The following is a 16,733-nucleotide window of genomic DNA, read 5'->3' on the forward strand; positions in this document are numbered from 1 at the left end:
AAATTGTAATATTGGTTGTTGAGCAATAAAAGTAGGTATATTAGATTAAAAACCCTCTGTTTTTATTAAATTTGAACCGATTTCAACAGTTTTCATTAAAAGACTCGAGACCCGAGAAAACTCGAGAATTTGGCCTCGAGAATTCCCGAAACTCGAGAAAAAAAATAGGTCGAGAAATCAGAAACCCTAGTTACGATCAATGTGATAAATGTGAAAATTATGAATAATCGCCGGTTATTATGAATAATTACCGCATGATTTGGTAAAAGTGATTAATATGAGATCATTTATGTGTGTATAAAAATAAATAGGCGGATTAGGGGTGGCCCAAGGGCCACCCCCGCCGCACCCTAACCTATTTTTCACTTTAAATCAAAACAATATGTTATGGGCATTATGGCAAAGTAATGTTACGCAAGAAACAGTCCAAAGTCATTATGCCAAATTATATTAATATATGATATCAAAACGTTCAAAATGTGTGGCTGTACACCGGCGCTGTACACGAGCCGGTGTTCTCTTTTATGATATTTGTTAGTATTAAGGTTGCATTATTACATAATCACTGATAAATGTAATTAATTTATCACTTTTACCTCGACTGTCGGTAATTATTCATAATAAAACCGGCGATTATTCATAATTTTCAATTTATCACATTAACCGTAACATATAAACCATTTGTAATATCAGGAATATACCTTACAGCCTTTTTACTTTATGCTAATTGAGAAGGACAAATAAATTGTCCAACAGTTAAGACTTCGGAAGTTCGGACTGCTGATATACTACACTCTTAGGAGTAAGGAGATTGTGTTAGCACAAGCAATACTCTTAGAAATTACAACTGTATGAGATGCTACAATGTTAAGCTTGATGTGCCAGTGTCTATACCACCTACCCAAATAAATCAGGATTCACTTTTCATAAAAAGTTTCAGAAGCCCCAACTGGGTAGATACAAATAAAACATATCGATCAATGCAGGTCGGCGAGTCAGTAGAGATGCACTGTGAAGCTCAAGAGGCCGAAGGTACGCAGCGTCCAAGCGTGCAGTGGCGGCGGCGGGACGGCCTGCCTCTACAGAAGAGCCGGGTACGAGCACTGGGCGGGAACATCACCATCGACACACTGCGCCGCCAGGACTTCGGCATCTACCAGTGCGTCGCTTCCAACGAGGTAAGCACAATGTTCCAGTTGGAAATCCCAACTTGGAATCTCTTATCGTGCGCAGGATATAGTGTAGAAGCGGTAGACTGAAGAGCCGAAGACAGAAGATCGCACTGCGGCAAGAAGACTTTAGCAAGCGTTGCAATCACAAGGTGAACATGCAGAAGAAAAATCAAACTCTGTGTAGTGTGTACATACAAATGTAATAAAATGAAACCATAAATTCCGCACTTGCCACAATGATTGTGTCAGTGAACAAAAATGTTATTCTTTAGCAAATATTGTTTTTACTATTTATCATTTTAATTTGGATTATTTCATTCATTCCATTATTTAATAATTTTTAAAAGTTAATTTTAATTAACGACATAATTAACTTAAAAACTTTCGAGTGCATTAAAACGGTCGGTTTATTTTTTTCAGTGTTATTGATCAGCTTTACTTTTATTGGCTACAAAAATTGTGTAAGAAAAGTTACAAACTATAGATCCTATTTTATTTATTTGAGAAACAAAACAAGTAACTAAGCAAAGGACTGCTCACTGTCAGGTCGCCACGATAGTAGCGGACACGCAGCTGGTGATCGAGGGCACGCAGCCGCACGCGCCGTACAACGTGTCGGGCACCGCCACGGAGTTCCAGGTCACGCTGCGGTGGCACCCCGGCTACGCGGGCGGGCCCGACTACAAGCAGGACTACACCATCTGGTACCGGGAGGCTGGCTTCTCCGAGTGGACCAAAGTGCCAGTCACGCCGTCGGGAGCTACCTCGGTAAGAATAAAAACGATGTTTGACTCTACCAGCGTCTTTTAGCTATAGTTATTAGGATTTTTGCATATTTATAATTCAAAAGACATTTAAATTTCATCATTTTATAAGGGCTGATTTTTCAATCATAGGATAACTTTGAAGAATAAAATTGTCATTCTCCCTTATTTCTATAAGGATTTATATATGCCAAACTGATTTATAAGATAAATTATGTTAACTGGCGATTGAAAAAATTTACCCTAATTGTCTAATTTTGTTGTATGAACCCCCTAAATAAAGTGAAACACTTCCAAATCCAATACTTCATTCAATATCAAACATAAATTCAGCCTGTGATATTGGTTTTAGTTCAAGATTGAAACAAATCAGAGGTTCAGTTGGTTTGGTTCTATTCTTGACTGTACAACATTCATACCTTACTTTGTAGAGTGTTATTTCATAACACGGACAAATAAATCATAGGTACCTACTAATTATCACGTTTCTCTAAGGAGAGCAAATATTATCCAAAGTGCCTTTTCATGTTATTATTTTAAAACTAATAAGCCAAAAATCTAACCCTGATTCTAATGTATGATGTTTTGCTATTGAAGGTAACCATAAATCGGCTGCAGCCAGGGACCACGTACGAGTTCCAGGTGAACAGCAAGAACACGATCGGCGAAGGCATGATGAGCAAAGCGATCACTATCAGAACGTTAGGTAAGCTCTACGTTGCAATAACGGTCGTGGTGAAGGTAGTTTGTGTACACTAATATTGGTTGTTTTTGGGCAGTGCTCAAGGAATTTAAAGTTAGCAGCTGTGATTCATATTTTATCAATAGCTACGATGCTCGTAAAAAACTGACTCATTTTTATAAATATGTAGTAGAATTTATTTATCCTCCTCCCATAAATATTTTTATGACTTTTTATCTAAATCTGCAACTAAGATGTACCTAATTAATGTAAACCTTTTCACTTTAAGAATACTTTCTTGATCTTGAATAATTTCTCCTCCAGAAAAGTTAGCAATTTTTATATGTAATAAACTAAGCCTGTTAAGAATCAATATCTAACAGTGCCTGTTACGGGTATATTTATCTATGTATAAAATGTATTTGATTAGGTTGTTACAAGTATTTCAGGTGCGAGGATGGGTGTCCAGCAGTACATAGTGCTAACCGTGCATTGCTTTCCGTAGATGTAGGCGCCAAGCCGAAGGCGGCGCCCACGCCTCCAGGGCCCGTAGACGAAAAGATATTTCAGAACGCACCCGAAGGCTCTGGTACTTACTTACCTACCACTTCAATTGCTTACTTACATACACCCGTAGTTTTAGTTCCGCTACTGAGTTTTGGTTTGCATGGTATGGTTTAGTTCCATTTAGTTTTATTTCTAGTTCATTTTAATTTTCATCATCTGTTACAAGTACGAGAAATATCTACCAAAGGCACCAACATAAAACTTTTTGTTTTTATCTTGCTACATTTTAATCATCCTTAATCTCTCACGCAGGAATTCTACAAGCATCCTACCTGCAGGATCATTACCTACTTACAACATTTCAACCAGTGTTGTCCAATGTCCTGCAGGAAGGTATGTGAGTAGATCGCGCTTCACTGTTTTCGTGACTGTTTTAACATTGGCGGCTATTTCATCTGCAGCTACCCCATTAAATAGATCTGTTATAAAAAAGGCATTTTTATGACATGATAAATTATCAACTTAGCAAGTACTTTCATAATAACAATCTTCAATTAAACTAGACGAGTTGGTAAATTGATGGCAAAATTATGTTGAATGATCGATTTGTTGCAATATTTGTAAACTGACTTTAGTTGAGATTACTCGAATGGTTTCGGTAATTGCTAGTGTTATGCGGACATTGATTGCCGTCATCATCCACGCGTGTAGTTTAACAATCGACTGTTTAACAGTTTCAATCATACTGAAAAAAAAATTAAATCAAACTCTACAAAAAAAAAGAATATGGCTCAAATAACACATGTGAATTGATAGTTTTGAGGAAATTAGTCTAAAACAATCGACAATCGAGTTGCAAGTTGCCAAAACTGAACTCGGCAAGTTTTCGTGGAAACTCCAAAGTGTAACTCGTTTCAATAAACATAGGTCCAAAATCGGGTCCGCCTCGGAACCTGACGGTGACGGAGGTGCACAACGGGTTCCTGATCACGTGGCAGGCGCCGCTGGAGCGGGCGCACCTGGTGCAGTACTACACTATCAAGTACCGCACCGACGCGCAATGGAAGACGCTCAACCGGGGGCAGATCCGCCCCGAGGAGACGAGCTATTTGGGTAAGGGGATAATACTTTCGTTAATAGTGCAGCTGATCATAATTATGATCTACTCTGTCTGGTTTAAAACTGACAACTTTGTCAGACGTAGTTCAATGAGAAACGACGTCTGATTTTACCTAACTAAGAGCGTACGCTGTGGCTTGCGTACCTAAGCAACAGAATAGGAGATCATTCCCTCTTTCTTCTTCAAAGTTCTTCTTCTCGGAATATCTAAAACATTAAGAAGATCCTGAAAAGACCTGCCTAGTTAAACCCCTAAATTGTATTTTGAGATCTTTTAGCGTAGGGAATATCAAGAGTAGTAACTCACCTTTCATTTCACATCATTATATCAATTACTTCCAGTTAAGAATCTAGTCGGCGGTCGGACGTACTACTTCAGAGTGTTGGCCAACTCGGCCACCAGCTACGAGAGTTCCGAAGAGGTGAAGTTCCCGGTGCCCGCGCGGGTGAAGCACAAAGCGATAACAGCGGGCGTGGTCGGCGGGATCCTGTTCTTCATCGTCGCCATCATCCTGTCCGTGTGCGCGGTGAAGATCTGCAACAAGCGCAAGCGCCGCAAGCAGGAGAAAGGTGAGTGACCGGCCGAGCGCCGCCCGCCCGCGCGACACCCGGCCCAAGCGCTTGCTCGGTTGTTACTCGGCTAAAGTCGGCTGCCGACACGTTTGTCGGGTTACATACAAATTTCAGCTGAATACACAATTAACTGCCCCTCTTGTTGAGTTACACACACATTCTCCAAATTCAGCTGAAATACACTAATAACTGCGTCTGCGGTATTAATACCAGCACACACATACCAAAGTCAGTTTTCAGATCTCGAGATTAACTTTCAGTTAAAGAAAAGTTTAGCGTACCTACTTTATCTTTTGTATCTAAAGTATGATGACACTCACACTTTTTCTTGAAAGCAAAACAACAGCGCTGCTTTTAATAATAATAATAATAAAATGTTTATTGCCAATAAATCTTAATACAAAATATTTTTATAACTAGCGGCTTCTGCACTAAGCATAGCTTGTATCGCAGTAGCCTTTTTAAGTTTTTACATATGTATTATCTTTACTTTGAGGTCTGGGAACACAAATTCAGGCAATTTATTACTGTAGTTAAATTAAAATATAAAACGTGGTATCAAAAAAAAAAATAGTTACAAGGCTTAAAATGAGGTCAATGTTTATAAAACTTACTCTATTAGAGACTGACAGTTAAAATTACAATTGCAATGAAAATTGAAATTAAAATTACAATTAAAAATTACATCTTATATAATATGTATAATATTATTTAATATAATATGTGGTTATATAATTATTTAAAATAATTAACAAGAAATTAGAAATTAGTTTATGTGTTGTGTGTTATGTAGTTAGTGTGTGTGTGTGTGTGTGTGTGTGTGTGTGTGTGTGTGTGTGTGACAGAGGTATTATACTCGTTAAGTAAGAAGACATTCTGTGTCCAGGTAATCAAGGCTTTTAAGCCAAGATTCAATTTCAAGTTTAGCATGGTGAGTTGTCAAAGTTTTAATTTTTAGTTTGCGGCAAATTTTGTTGTAAATAAACGGTAACAGAGAAATAGGATGACGTTTAGCAAATTTTGTGCGTACTGTTGGGACCGCGATCTTGAAGACTCGTAGTTTGCAGAGCTTTTCGTATTCAGGTGACTTGAGGGTGATAGTGTGCATGCCAGTGGCAGCCCGTAGTATGAACAATTGACGGACTCTCAAAACTCCTGCTTCTGAATATAGCTGATTTGTATTGTACCTGAAAGGCTTTCTAAGCATCACTTTGAGTACAGCCCTTTGGGCTCTTTCAAGCTCGATCATTAAGTACTTAGTAGCTCCCCCCCAAACTCTTATACAGTACATTAGTAGGGATTGGCAAAGGGTCTTATATACTAGCAGCAGAGTCCCCTTTGACGCCGAGTATCTTAAGTTTTTCATGACAAATATAATTTTTCGGGTCCGAGCAGAGAGTTGGGAAATGTGTTCTTTATAGGATAGCTTTTCGTCTATGGTTACTCCTAGATATTTGATGCTACCTACCCTCTCTATTTCGTTACAGGAACAACATGCTGTTGTGTTTTGTGTGTGTGTATGTAATTTAAGTGTGCTCGTAGGAGGAGGTTGTGCGCGAGCTGTCATGTGAAATGCTACGTATTTTGTTTTTTTGGTATTTAGTGTTAGCAGGTTGTTTTTTAGCCAATCAGTAACTATTGCCAGGCCACGTTCAGCATTGTCATATGCGCTTTTCCAGGAGGTTCCCTGAAAAAGCAAAACCGTATCGTCAGCGTAGAGAAGCGTTTCTGCACCTTCGAGGTGTAGTGCTGGAATGTCACTCATGTACAATATAAATAAAGTGGGGCCTAGTATGCTGCCTTGGGGTACGCCATATTCAACTTGGATCTGGTCGCTAACTACCGAACCCACTCGAACACACTGTCTACGGTTAGAGAGATAGCTGGAAAACCAGTCGTGAGCTATATTATAAAACCTGTGTCTTGAATATACATATCTATGTTTATAGCATATTAATATTACTAGATCCTTGATTATAATCTCAAGCCACTAACCACATTGATATGTAGGACTTACGAGACTAAACGTGCAAAATATGTTATCTAATGCCTCCGTATACTGACTCTTTAATATTTCATAGCTCCAGTAACAATCGATGCAAGCGATAACTCTGCCTGTCTGTAGACAAGAACATCGAAATTTTATCGTCATGGGATGGTAACTTAACATAACTTACCATATTGTCGGGAGCGAACAAAGCATCTGCATATTCATGCTTTGCCTTGTCTTGTACGCGGCTGTAATCGTCGTTTAGATGTACCCGGCTTGGTTGTGCTTTTTGCATGCATTAACATTAATATCGCTTTTTAATGTACGTTTACATGTTCCTACTATAATTAAATTAGGTAGGTTTTATTTGTTTCCATATTTTACATTAGGTATGGTTATTTCGTTACCGAATACGAATGACAGTTTTAAGTTATAGTTATTCGTTCTGGAAACGTGTCGATCGTATTAACAATTGCATTGATTTTAATGCAATTTACATTAGCACAATATTTTTCAAATATTAACTTTTTCTGTATAATTCGAATTATTAAAAATCGATTCAGTGGTAGAGTTACGAGTTTGGGACATTGCATTTATTTATGGTATAGCCGTAAATTGTCGATGTTTTTTATTTTTAAAACTCTTTCTTAAATAATGTCAGCAAACTTTGTAACAGGAGTTACGGATAGCTGAACAAAATTATGTGAAACATCCAAGGTTAATAAATTTTGGTAGAGTCGTCCAAAGAAAATGTAATGTTTTTTCCTCCAAATTAGCGCAAAGTACAATATTCTTGTGTTAATATTAGTGGGTTAACCGGTTATCCAAAAAAGTCCGGCAGTAGACGGATGTATTCCCGAAATTCTTGAATCGGCAGGTCGACGCTACTGTATTGGCCTATTGTCGCCTATTTAAAAAATCGCTTGCAGTTATTATCATTAGTAGTTTAAATAAAATAAAACTTATCGCCTTTTATAAGCCAGCTTCTAGCTTTATAATTGACAATTTATTTGACGAAATCACGTAACTCATTGAACAATGAATTATTTCATTTGTCATTCTTATTCTTTACCCATTGACATGTTCTGCTTGTTGTTAAAGTGTTATTCACAATTTTTTAATATTATTCCATTAACGCAAAAAGTTAAACGCGAGTTGAACACTGGTTTAAGATGAAAAGACAATGCCGGAAATTGGCGTCTTTTTTTTTTCGCGCGGCCATCGACCAAACTTTGTTTTTTGATTACAAAATAGTGTAACAAACCAAACTTACTATGACATGTATACCTCCAAACTTGTAATGCTCGTAACTCAGTTCAGACTGAGACTGTCATAGTCAAAGGTCGATATGCAGTCTCTTCGCGGAATAACTGGTCTATCCTAGGTTTGACCAAAGCCTTCGGGCCAACCCCGAAGTGAATTCCTATTTCGGCCTTTGACTAAGTCAAACCTAGAAGTGCCTAAACTGTTCAGTCAAACGTCGAAACTAAAATCATCTGAATCGGATTCACTCTTTTATTGTTATATGGCGAATGGGGATGATTTTTAAAGTGACTATAAAACTAAATATTTTGGGAAAGGCATGAGATACAGCCTGGTGACAGACAAACAGCGAAGTCATAGTAATAGGGTTCCGTTTTTACCCTTAATCCTTTAAGGTACAGAACCCTAAAAATAATAATTTCAAGATCGGTTTAGAAACACTGATAAACTACCGCAGTAAACAAGTTTAGTTATTCGTACTCGTACCATCACCTAAAGAGAGAACCGGTCGGTAAAGTCTATGTAATAAGTTTAATATCAAAATGAAGTGTAGTTTAGTTTAAAGTCTTAATTAAGGTTTGACTAGTCAAACCCCGATTTCATTAAATTCAGTTTCGACGTTTGACTGACCAAATTAGTCTCTCCTAGGTTTGACTAACATTCTTTAGTCAAAGGCCGAAATGTTTGGGCTTTGACTAAGACTTCTAGTCAGACCTGAGGATTGACTAGTCAAACCTAGGAGCGCCTGAGCTTCGAGGTTTGACTATTATAACACATACAAAATCTGGCATTGCCATTTCAATAGAGTTCAACGCGCGTTCAACTTTTGGTAAGGCCCTGACTTTTTCAATGTTTTCATTATGTCAAAGTTGCAAGCTCATTTCAATCATTATTACATTGATCACCAAATGGAGGAGGAATATACTCGGCAGTAAATAAAGTTATCTATGATTTAAATAAATATGTATTAAACGTAGCGTAAACAACGTATTCCATCAAAAGGGGCTAATATTGAAAACTCATTATTTATCATTTATATTTTGAGCTTTCAATGTTGGTAGAGCACCAGACACCTCTTTTTGGATCAGAAGGATTTTTATACACCTGGTATATCAATACAATATCTAACGAGTATATTCCACTTACGTGGTTGCTTATTTTGACAATATGGTTGGTGAGGGGGTAGGTGGCGGGATCGCGCCGGTGGCGGGCGGCGGCTGGGGGCTGGGGAACTGACTCTCTACCCGCGTTAATGTTCAGAAATTATCCGGTTGCAGCATACAACATGGTAGCCGCGCGGCTCACAGACCTGCGCGCCGCCGACAGCACTCAAGTGCCTTTTAAGAAGTGAGTAAACACCAATAGTCAATATCTTACAAGAGGTTTCTAGGCCTCTACTCTTTATGCCATAACAAACGTGTCCAAAACATTGTGATCTAATTGTCATTTCCTATACGCTTACCTACTTCAGGAAATCAGGTCAGTGAGCTACAAGTGGTAAACTACTGTTTAAATAATATTTTCCATTTTAATAACTTTTTCTCAATAACCAATAAGTTAGTATTTTGTTTATATTGATTACGATTATGCGTTTGTTTTATTGATTTGATTTTTGTATCAATTATTATTATTATCTCATCGATATCCCTCTCAAACCCATAGATTTAGAGAACGCGGAATATCGAGTATAGTCCAGTGTCTACGGTTCACCGCGAACTGGATATGGCCGGCTTCGCGATGCGGCGGAGAGGCCCACTACTGGCGCTCGGTGCGGCGCGTGTCGCCCGCGCCCTCCGCGCTCGCCGCGCCCTCCCCGGCGCCCTCGCCCGCGCCCTCCTCCTCCGACGACGGCGGCTTCCTGCCGCGCGTGCGCGCCCCGCTGCGGCCCGCCGCCGCGCCGCCGCTGTTCCGCGCCTCCTCGCCCGCGCTCGCGCTGCACTGGCCGCCGTGGCCGCCCTGGCCCCCCTGGGCGGCCGCCTGGACGCCCTGGTCGCCGCTGCACGTGTCCGACCTCAGCTCGGTGCCGTTCCCGAGCTCCGCGGACGGCTCGTTCCCGACGCCGCCCTCGCCCTTCCGCCTGCGCGCGCTGCGCCTGGAGCCGGCGCGCGCCGGGGCGCCGCGGCCGCGCGCGCGCCCGCTGTCCCGCCACGCGCGCCCGCGCACCGCGCTCGACCCCCCGCCGCCGCACGAGGCGTCCCCCGAGAGCCGCAGCTCCTCCAGCGGCTTCGGCAGCAAGAACGCCTCGTCGCAGCACAACCGCAGCAGCCGCACCGGCAGCCTCGCGGAGTGGCGGCCGCCGCCGTACCGGCCGCCGCCGCCGGCGCCCCCGCCGCGGCCCGGCTCGGGCGAGGCGGTGGACGCGGGCTCCGTGGACGTGCACTACGAGTGGGACCGCGCCACGCGCACGCCCACGCCGTCCACGCCCGAGCGGCCGCGCGCGCGCCCCTCGCGCGACGACGTGGAGGCGCGCGTGCGCGCCATGAAGGAGGAGTTCCTGGAGTTCCGCAAGCGGCAGGCGCTGCGCCGGCGCTCGCCCGAGCCGCTGTCGCCGCTGGCCGCCTTCGCGCCGCCGCCGCCGCCGGCCGAGACCGTCTGCTGATCTGCGTGATAGCCTTTCCCGACTATATCCTTGCGATTTCTGATAACGTTTAAGCGAAAACTTTAAAATCGTAAATCAGTTCGAACTAGTCCTAACTCCAATTTATTTGAAGTCCGAAGTCGATATAGTCCCCACCTTATCAAAACAGGACTCGAGTAGCCGGAGTCTCTAGTTTCCGCGGGTCGCCGAAGGCGACTGTCCGGGGCAGATATTCGTAGAAGCAATCTCCGATACGGAGCGCAAAGATCCCACCTCTATCGCCGGCGCAACGAACGCGACGGCGACTATTTATTAATAAGTTACTTAGAAACGACTTCAGGCGCATAAAGCTGTTTGACTGTAATAATGTACGTATATTATAAAGTGGATGCCGTGACGTTTCGTATTCGCACTGCCTGCTCTCCTCTTAAAACATATTAAATGTCAATTAAATACTATTGTACTTATAATCGATTGCACGAACTTGGTGCATTTTTAAGTGATATATCACACCTACTTTTAAAGTCGGAACGGTGCTTTCATTAAAGTAAGATACGGCAAATTATTTCAGTGAAACTACGGATATAATTATTATCAAGCTGGCCTTATTGAGAACAAACGAACGTGCCATACATTTACCTCGTAAGTAACTGGTAGCCCGGGGCGCCGGGGCGTACGAGCGTAGAGCGCGCGGCGCGGCGCGGCGCAGCGCGGCGGGCGGGCAGTGCGGGCCCACGTTCACCTAAACGCTTTAGGTATGAGCGGGGTAGCATCCACGACACCGCTCATACCAAAATTATATTGTAGTTATTATTGTAACTAATTTATAGGATAACGACTTATTAAAGGAGGAGGCGGCCGGCGCCGGCAGCCGCGGCTCTAAACGACACTAGATAGGACTCACTCACAAAGTAATGATTAAGTATAAGCGCGGCCGCGTCGCCGGCCGCCGGCGCTCTTTTATATAATATACACAAATAATCATAAGTAGAACTTAGACATAATGTAGATCGAGACGAGATACTTAAAACGGATTATTTGTTTCATATTTTTAAATGAATTATTTTACAAGTACAAATTTATTATTTTTTATTGTTTATGTACCTACCTTATATAATTTTTAAAACTGTACATATGTAAAAACATATTAGATATTATCTATACACTTATTTATTTAGGTATGGTATGATTGAGATTCTAAAGAACTTGCTGGCAGTGCTTGAGTGGCACGCACGAGACACGTGAGTCGTCATTATTTTTTAAACTGTTTACATTTCCTAGACTTGTTTCTTAATGTTATTATTCATATAGTGATGCTAAAAGAAATTCAATGTCACTGCCCAAGTGATAGCAGAAGTTCAGTCAATTCTCTTTTACTCCATGCACTGACTGAAATCTGTGACGGCGCGTGTACTGGGTACTTATTTGTTTTCGACTGAAAGTATACTGTAACTAGCCTTCTCTATTTATTATGTTCAACGCAATTTCGCCTATCTGTTCCTGGAGCAATCCCACCTATAGTTGACCAGTCAATGGAAAGACTGTTTAGTGTTATGTTTGTTGTTAGTTTTACTTGTCGCGTCGAGTGCTCTTCGCGTTTTCCTTGCATGCACGTTGTACATTCTGTGCCTATGTTTGTTATCTGATTTTTTTTAATACCGTGTTAAGGACCTCCTACGAAATAAGTATAAAAATGTACGCTTTAAAGAAATTGGAATAAATAACTCATAACAAATAGGTAGGTAGGTATGATAAGATGTAGTTATGTATGTGCGTGCATGGAAGCCTCTGAAAGGGATAACAAGTAAGCGCGAGTTGGCGACGTGCGGAGTTGCGGACGAGTGACCAGGGCGCATGAGAATTTGGGCACTCGAATGGCCAGGGCACATGAGGCCTTGGCCATTCGAGCTCCCAGGAAAATCAAGTGCCCAGGCCACACGGGGGCCTGAAGCGGAAAAACGCTAAAGCCGTACCCCACGCAGCAGACCTAGCGCGCATCGTTTAGTTCACTGCCGACGACGATTATTATAGGGATAAGCTATGTTTAACAAAGACACATTAGATGTTTGTTTTATTATTTTCTTAAACGTTCCCTAGATATCTCCCGAAATAGAGTTACACTTAGAATATTAGGATCGACGACATGTGCAATAAATTAGCCACTGTTCAGTAAATTAATGGTATGTTAAATGCTCAATATTGTCGACTGACCAACTGTAAAAAATATTGATACACGTACATTTTGTGAAGCCGGGTACTCAATGCGGACAACTGTCGTTGTAAGACCGATTGAGGCTGCAGAGTGCGGCGGAGCGGTCTTGGAATGGCCGCTCCGGTGCGGTTATTGTTGATTTGTTCAGTACGGTCAACCCAGAAAATTATGTTGAAGAAATTATTCAGTCTTTAGTCGTTCACGACAGTAGGCATATCAAGCAAGATATGATAATGACGATTTTTAACGTATGGTACCTATGTAAAATTTTGAGTATACTTATACATTTTTATTACTGTAAATATTGAGTGATCAATTATTTATCCACTATTGGCAAACGATTTGTGACTACAGACGTAGGGAAACACACAGTTGAGTAGTTCGTGTAGGTTTTATATGCCCATTTACTTCGAGTTACTTATAAACGACTTCTTAAGTAAGCGATTACACAGCAACATGAGGTTTGGCAAACGAGCTCTGATCCCGGTCTTTTAGGAAATTATGTTAACATTTTACGGACGTACAAGATTAAGAGAATGAAAAGTAATATATATAGCTCAAACCATGTGATATCTAGTCTTTTTCCAATATAAAATTATCCTTCCTTTACGTACTAAACTAACGTTAGCCATAAAGTGCAATCTTATCAAAGTGCATTAACATTATGTTTAGTTTGTAACAACCGATCGTACTACATCGGTAACCGGCCGTCGGAGCACATAAAGTACCTTAATACACTTAAGAACTTTTTAATGTTGTTTATTTCGTATTACTTAATTCGAAAGAAATTACGTGAATTATTATAGCATTTCGAACATAGCCTAAAAGTCACTTGACACTTTCTATAGACTAAAAAATGAAAAGATAGCAATATATTAGAATAATGTAACTAAATCGTATATATCAGTTTGTATAAAGGAAAGTAAGTACCTAAACGAAGTAATGTGCACATTGGCAGAAAATAATGCGGTGAAACAGGGCACCCGAATATTAAAAAATTTAAGGCATACTTAAATGCACAATATCTCAGCACAATAAGTGATATCGAATATTCATAGCATCATACTGAGCACTTTAACTGTCACACCAATAATTCCACAATAAGTTCGCCTCGATTGGAAACAAAAATGCACAAGCCACAATTTTATAACTCGAAATATCCATTGTTTTCATTTTTAGAATATTTTTAGTTGTAAGTGTTGAGGTCATGTGTTTACTGTGTAAGCACAAAAAAGGATTCAATTCGAAAAAATAAAAATACAATAACGTTGCTATGATTAATTCTTGTATTTTATTTAATTCCCATTCACTGGCAGGTATTCTTTCTTTTTAACACTGGGTCATCCATCATCTTTCAAACGTAACGTAAGTAATAATCTAAACCTTTACCGAACCTATTAATAATAGGTACGAGTATGTACTAATTTCTTTTTTCAATCACGTGAAATAATATCATATACACAAAATAACACTGTTAACACAAACTGTAGTAAGTAAGTAATCTAATTGTACACGGTATCTACCTAATTGAAGACTTACCTAGATAGATAGGTAATGTGACATTGTGTCAAATAAGGCATAATTATGATGATAACGAGACACATGTAAGAGACGATGTAAGTTAGTTATCTCTAAGGAATTACCATGTTTATAACGAAGCATCATGAATTCATTTCGGTGCCTTTTGGAATAGTAATACAACGCTTTTGTATTCATAACGAAAATGGCTTTGAACATTTTCGATTTACTTTTACTTATTTATCTCGTAGGTAAAGTATAGATAGTATCGTAGTCATTCATTTAACACCACATCACCAGACTGCACTATACCTAATATTTTGGATAGTCAGTAACAACCCGCACTCTATTAGCGCGCGCCTGTGGCCCTGTGCGCTTGTTTTGGAAAATCAACTCAAAATTAAAATCTCAAAATTAGTATAGAGTCCTGACCAGTCCAATATCCAATTGAATAATGCCTCGCGGCTAACTGTTTTAGCGCGAGCCAGATCAGCGTTGGGCTCTCCTCAGGGTTTTGGTTTTCAATAATGTACTAAGATACACGACCCCAGTGTGTTCGGGCAAAAGAGTGTATTTGGCAACTGACCCGCGCCGCGCTAAACCGGCACCCCACGTTGGGCGCCAATTTAACACGGGCCAACTGTTATTGATTACATACTGATAGATTGTGATCTTTAAAACAAAATATTGTACCTACATTTTTGCCGAACATTATCCTGCGTCATGTACCTATTTAATTTGAAAACCAAAGCCTTGAGAAGAGCCTACCGTTGGACTGACTCCCGCTAAACTGTATAAATATATTTATTTATTGTTCGCTAGCTTGATGATGTCATTTTATAGCAAAAGCCTGCGTCGTGGCCCACGAAGACGGTAACGACCCAAGTTATGGCAGCCAGTGGCTATTGTATATGGATGAAAGTGGCTATCTCCACGAGATGAATTTTTCAACTTTACCATTGGAAACAAGGGGCTTCTCATATGGAAAAGTATACTGTTACTTATACACCAGGTAAAATCAATATTATTCGTTCCTCCAATAATTTATAGCCCTAATTCCTTTAAACTTCCTCCCCACTCACTGCCAATAGAAAAAATACTACTTACTTATTTAATTAGTCGTAACAGATTGATTACATAACTGTACATAAACAAAATCTCATCATGTATTAGAGAAAACAACAAACAAGGAGAGTTGCTAGTACCGCCAGATGACGAAAATCACAACATTGAAAGTAAATATTTCAAAGAATCTGGAGATATAAAAGCAATAACCCATGGTTGGCTATCCAACGAAAATACCGATTGGATCCAGAATATTAAGAATGCAATATTGGGTGTATCTGATGTCAACGTTTTAACTGTGGATTGGAGTGAACTAGCGGACAATCCAGTGTATCCGTGGTCTGCATTTAGCACAAGATATGTAGGCAAATATTTAGCCAAAATAATACGCTCACTTATGAAAACCTATGGGGTGAAGAACAGCCGGATACATTTAATAGGACATAGCCTAGGAGCCCAGGTTATGGGTTACGCCGGAATGTATTCGGGAGAGAAAATACATAGAATAACAGGTAAGTTTTTCTGCTAGTGTTCTATGTTGTCTTTTATTAGTTAAGTACTCTGGTCCGGTTGAAGCTATTTCGAAATGAAAACTATCACGTTTTGCAACTTGTCTAAAGGGATTGATGAATTGTTTTAGGGCTAGATCCAGCACGGCCATTGTTCGAACTACCATTGATGGATCCAAATTTTCGCTTAGACCCAAGTGATGCTAATTTTGTAGATATTATTCACACTTGTGGAGGAATATTAGGATATAGGGATAGTCATGGACATGCAGACTTCTATCCAAATGGTGGTAAAGCACCACAACCAGGATGTGGGGGAATTAAAGATATTATCGGTAAGGAGTTTAAGTATAGAAAAAAATAAAATGTAGGAATTTGATGTGTTCATTCATGAAATCGTGTGCCTATTTTAGAAGGTTGCAGTCATGGACGATCTCATGAATATTTCTTGGAATCTATAGACTCGGATATAGGTTTTGACTCCTATCCTTGTGAAGATTGGAAGGAATTCAAACGAGGCGAATGCAGAAACGATCCGGCAATGATGGGGTACCCTGCTGACAATCATCGTGTTGGAGATTTTTTTCTTTATACTAATAATCACTCTAAGTATGCTGTGGGGTCGGAGTAATATTGTAAATTGTAAAATTTCAGTTAGGCAGTTGTAGTAGCACCAAAAAAAAACACCATAGAACCTAATAACAATGGTTGTAGTGATAATGATAATAATAATTTCGTAAGAGCCGCACTTTTTATTGTTAGTTATAAGTAGTTAGTGTAA

General features: G+C 40.2%; 3 protein-coding genes across 3 annotated transcripts in view; all 3 read left to right on the forward strand.

Moving 5' to 3' along the window:
• LOC135072450 (protein turtle) overlaps positions 1–9,823 on the forward strand; it is a 95,482-nt gene extending 85,659 nt beyond the window's left edge. The window contains exons 11-18 of the mRNA XM_063966355.1: positions 987–1,178; positions 1,719–1,940; positions 2,534–2,642; positions 3,124–3,207; positions 4,053–4,238; positions 4,587–4,814; positions 9,331–9,417; positions 9,733–9,823. Coding sequence (XP_063822425.1) covers positions 987–1,178; positions 1,719–1,940; positions 2,534–2,642; positions 3,124–3,207; positions 4,053–4,238; positions 4,587–4,814; positions 9,331–9,362 — 1,053 coding nt within the window. The 3' untranslated portion in view covers positions 9,363–9,417; positions 9,733–9,823. The remainder of the gene's footprint in view (positions 1–986; positions 1,179–1,718; positions 1,941–2,533; positions 2,643–3,123; positions 3,208–4,052; positions 4,239–4,586; positions 4,815–9,330; positions 9,418–9,732) is intronic.
• On the forward strand, positions 9,657–10,669 carry LOC135072795 (uncharacterized). Its single transcript, XM_063966831.1, has 2 exons — positions 9,657–9,660; positions 9,762–10,669. The coding sequence occupies exons 1-2, from the start codon at positions 9,657–9,659 to the stop codon at positions 10,667–10,669; spliced, it is 912 nt and encodes a 303-aa protein (XP_063822901.1).
• A 3,877-nt stretch (positions 10,670–14,546) lies between these two features.
• LOC135072914 (inactive pancreatic lipase-related protein 1-like) lies at positions 14,547–16,629 on the forward strand. The gene is made up of 5 exons (XM_063966937.1): positions 14,547–14,629; positions 15,222–15,390; positions 15,552–15,955; positions 16,084–16,287; positions 16,366–16,629. The coding sequence occupies exons 1-5, from the start codon at positions 14,584–14,586 to the stop codon at positions 16,581–16,583; spliced, it is 1,041 nt and encodes a 346-aa protein (XP_063823007.1). The 5' UTR covers positions 14,547–14,583; the 3' UTR covers positions 16,584–16,629.
• Positions 16,630–16,733: the final 104 nt, after the last annotated feature.

The sequence above is a fragment of the Ostrinia nubilalis genome, chromosome 6 (assembly GCF_963855985.1).
Source record: "Ostrinia nubilalis chromosome 6, ilOstNubi1.1, whole genome shotgun sequence".
In the NCBI taxonomy this organism is placed as follows: domain Eukaryota; kingdom Metazoa; phylum Arthropoda; class Insecta; order Lepidoptera; family Crambidae; genus Ostrinia; species Ostrinia nubilalis.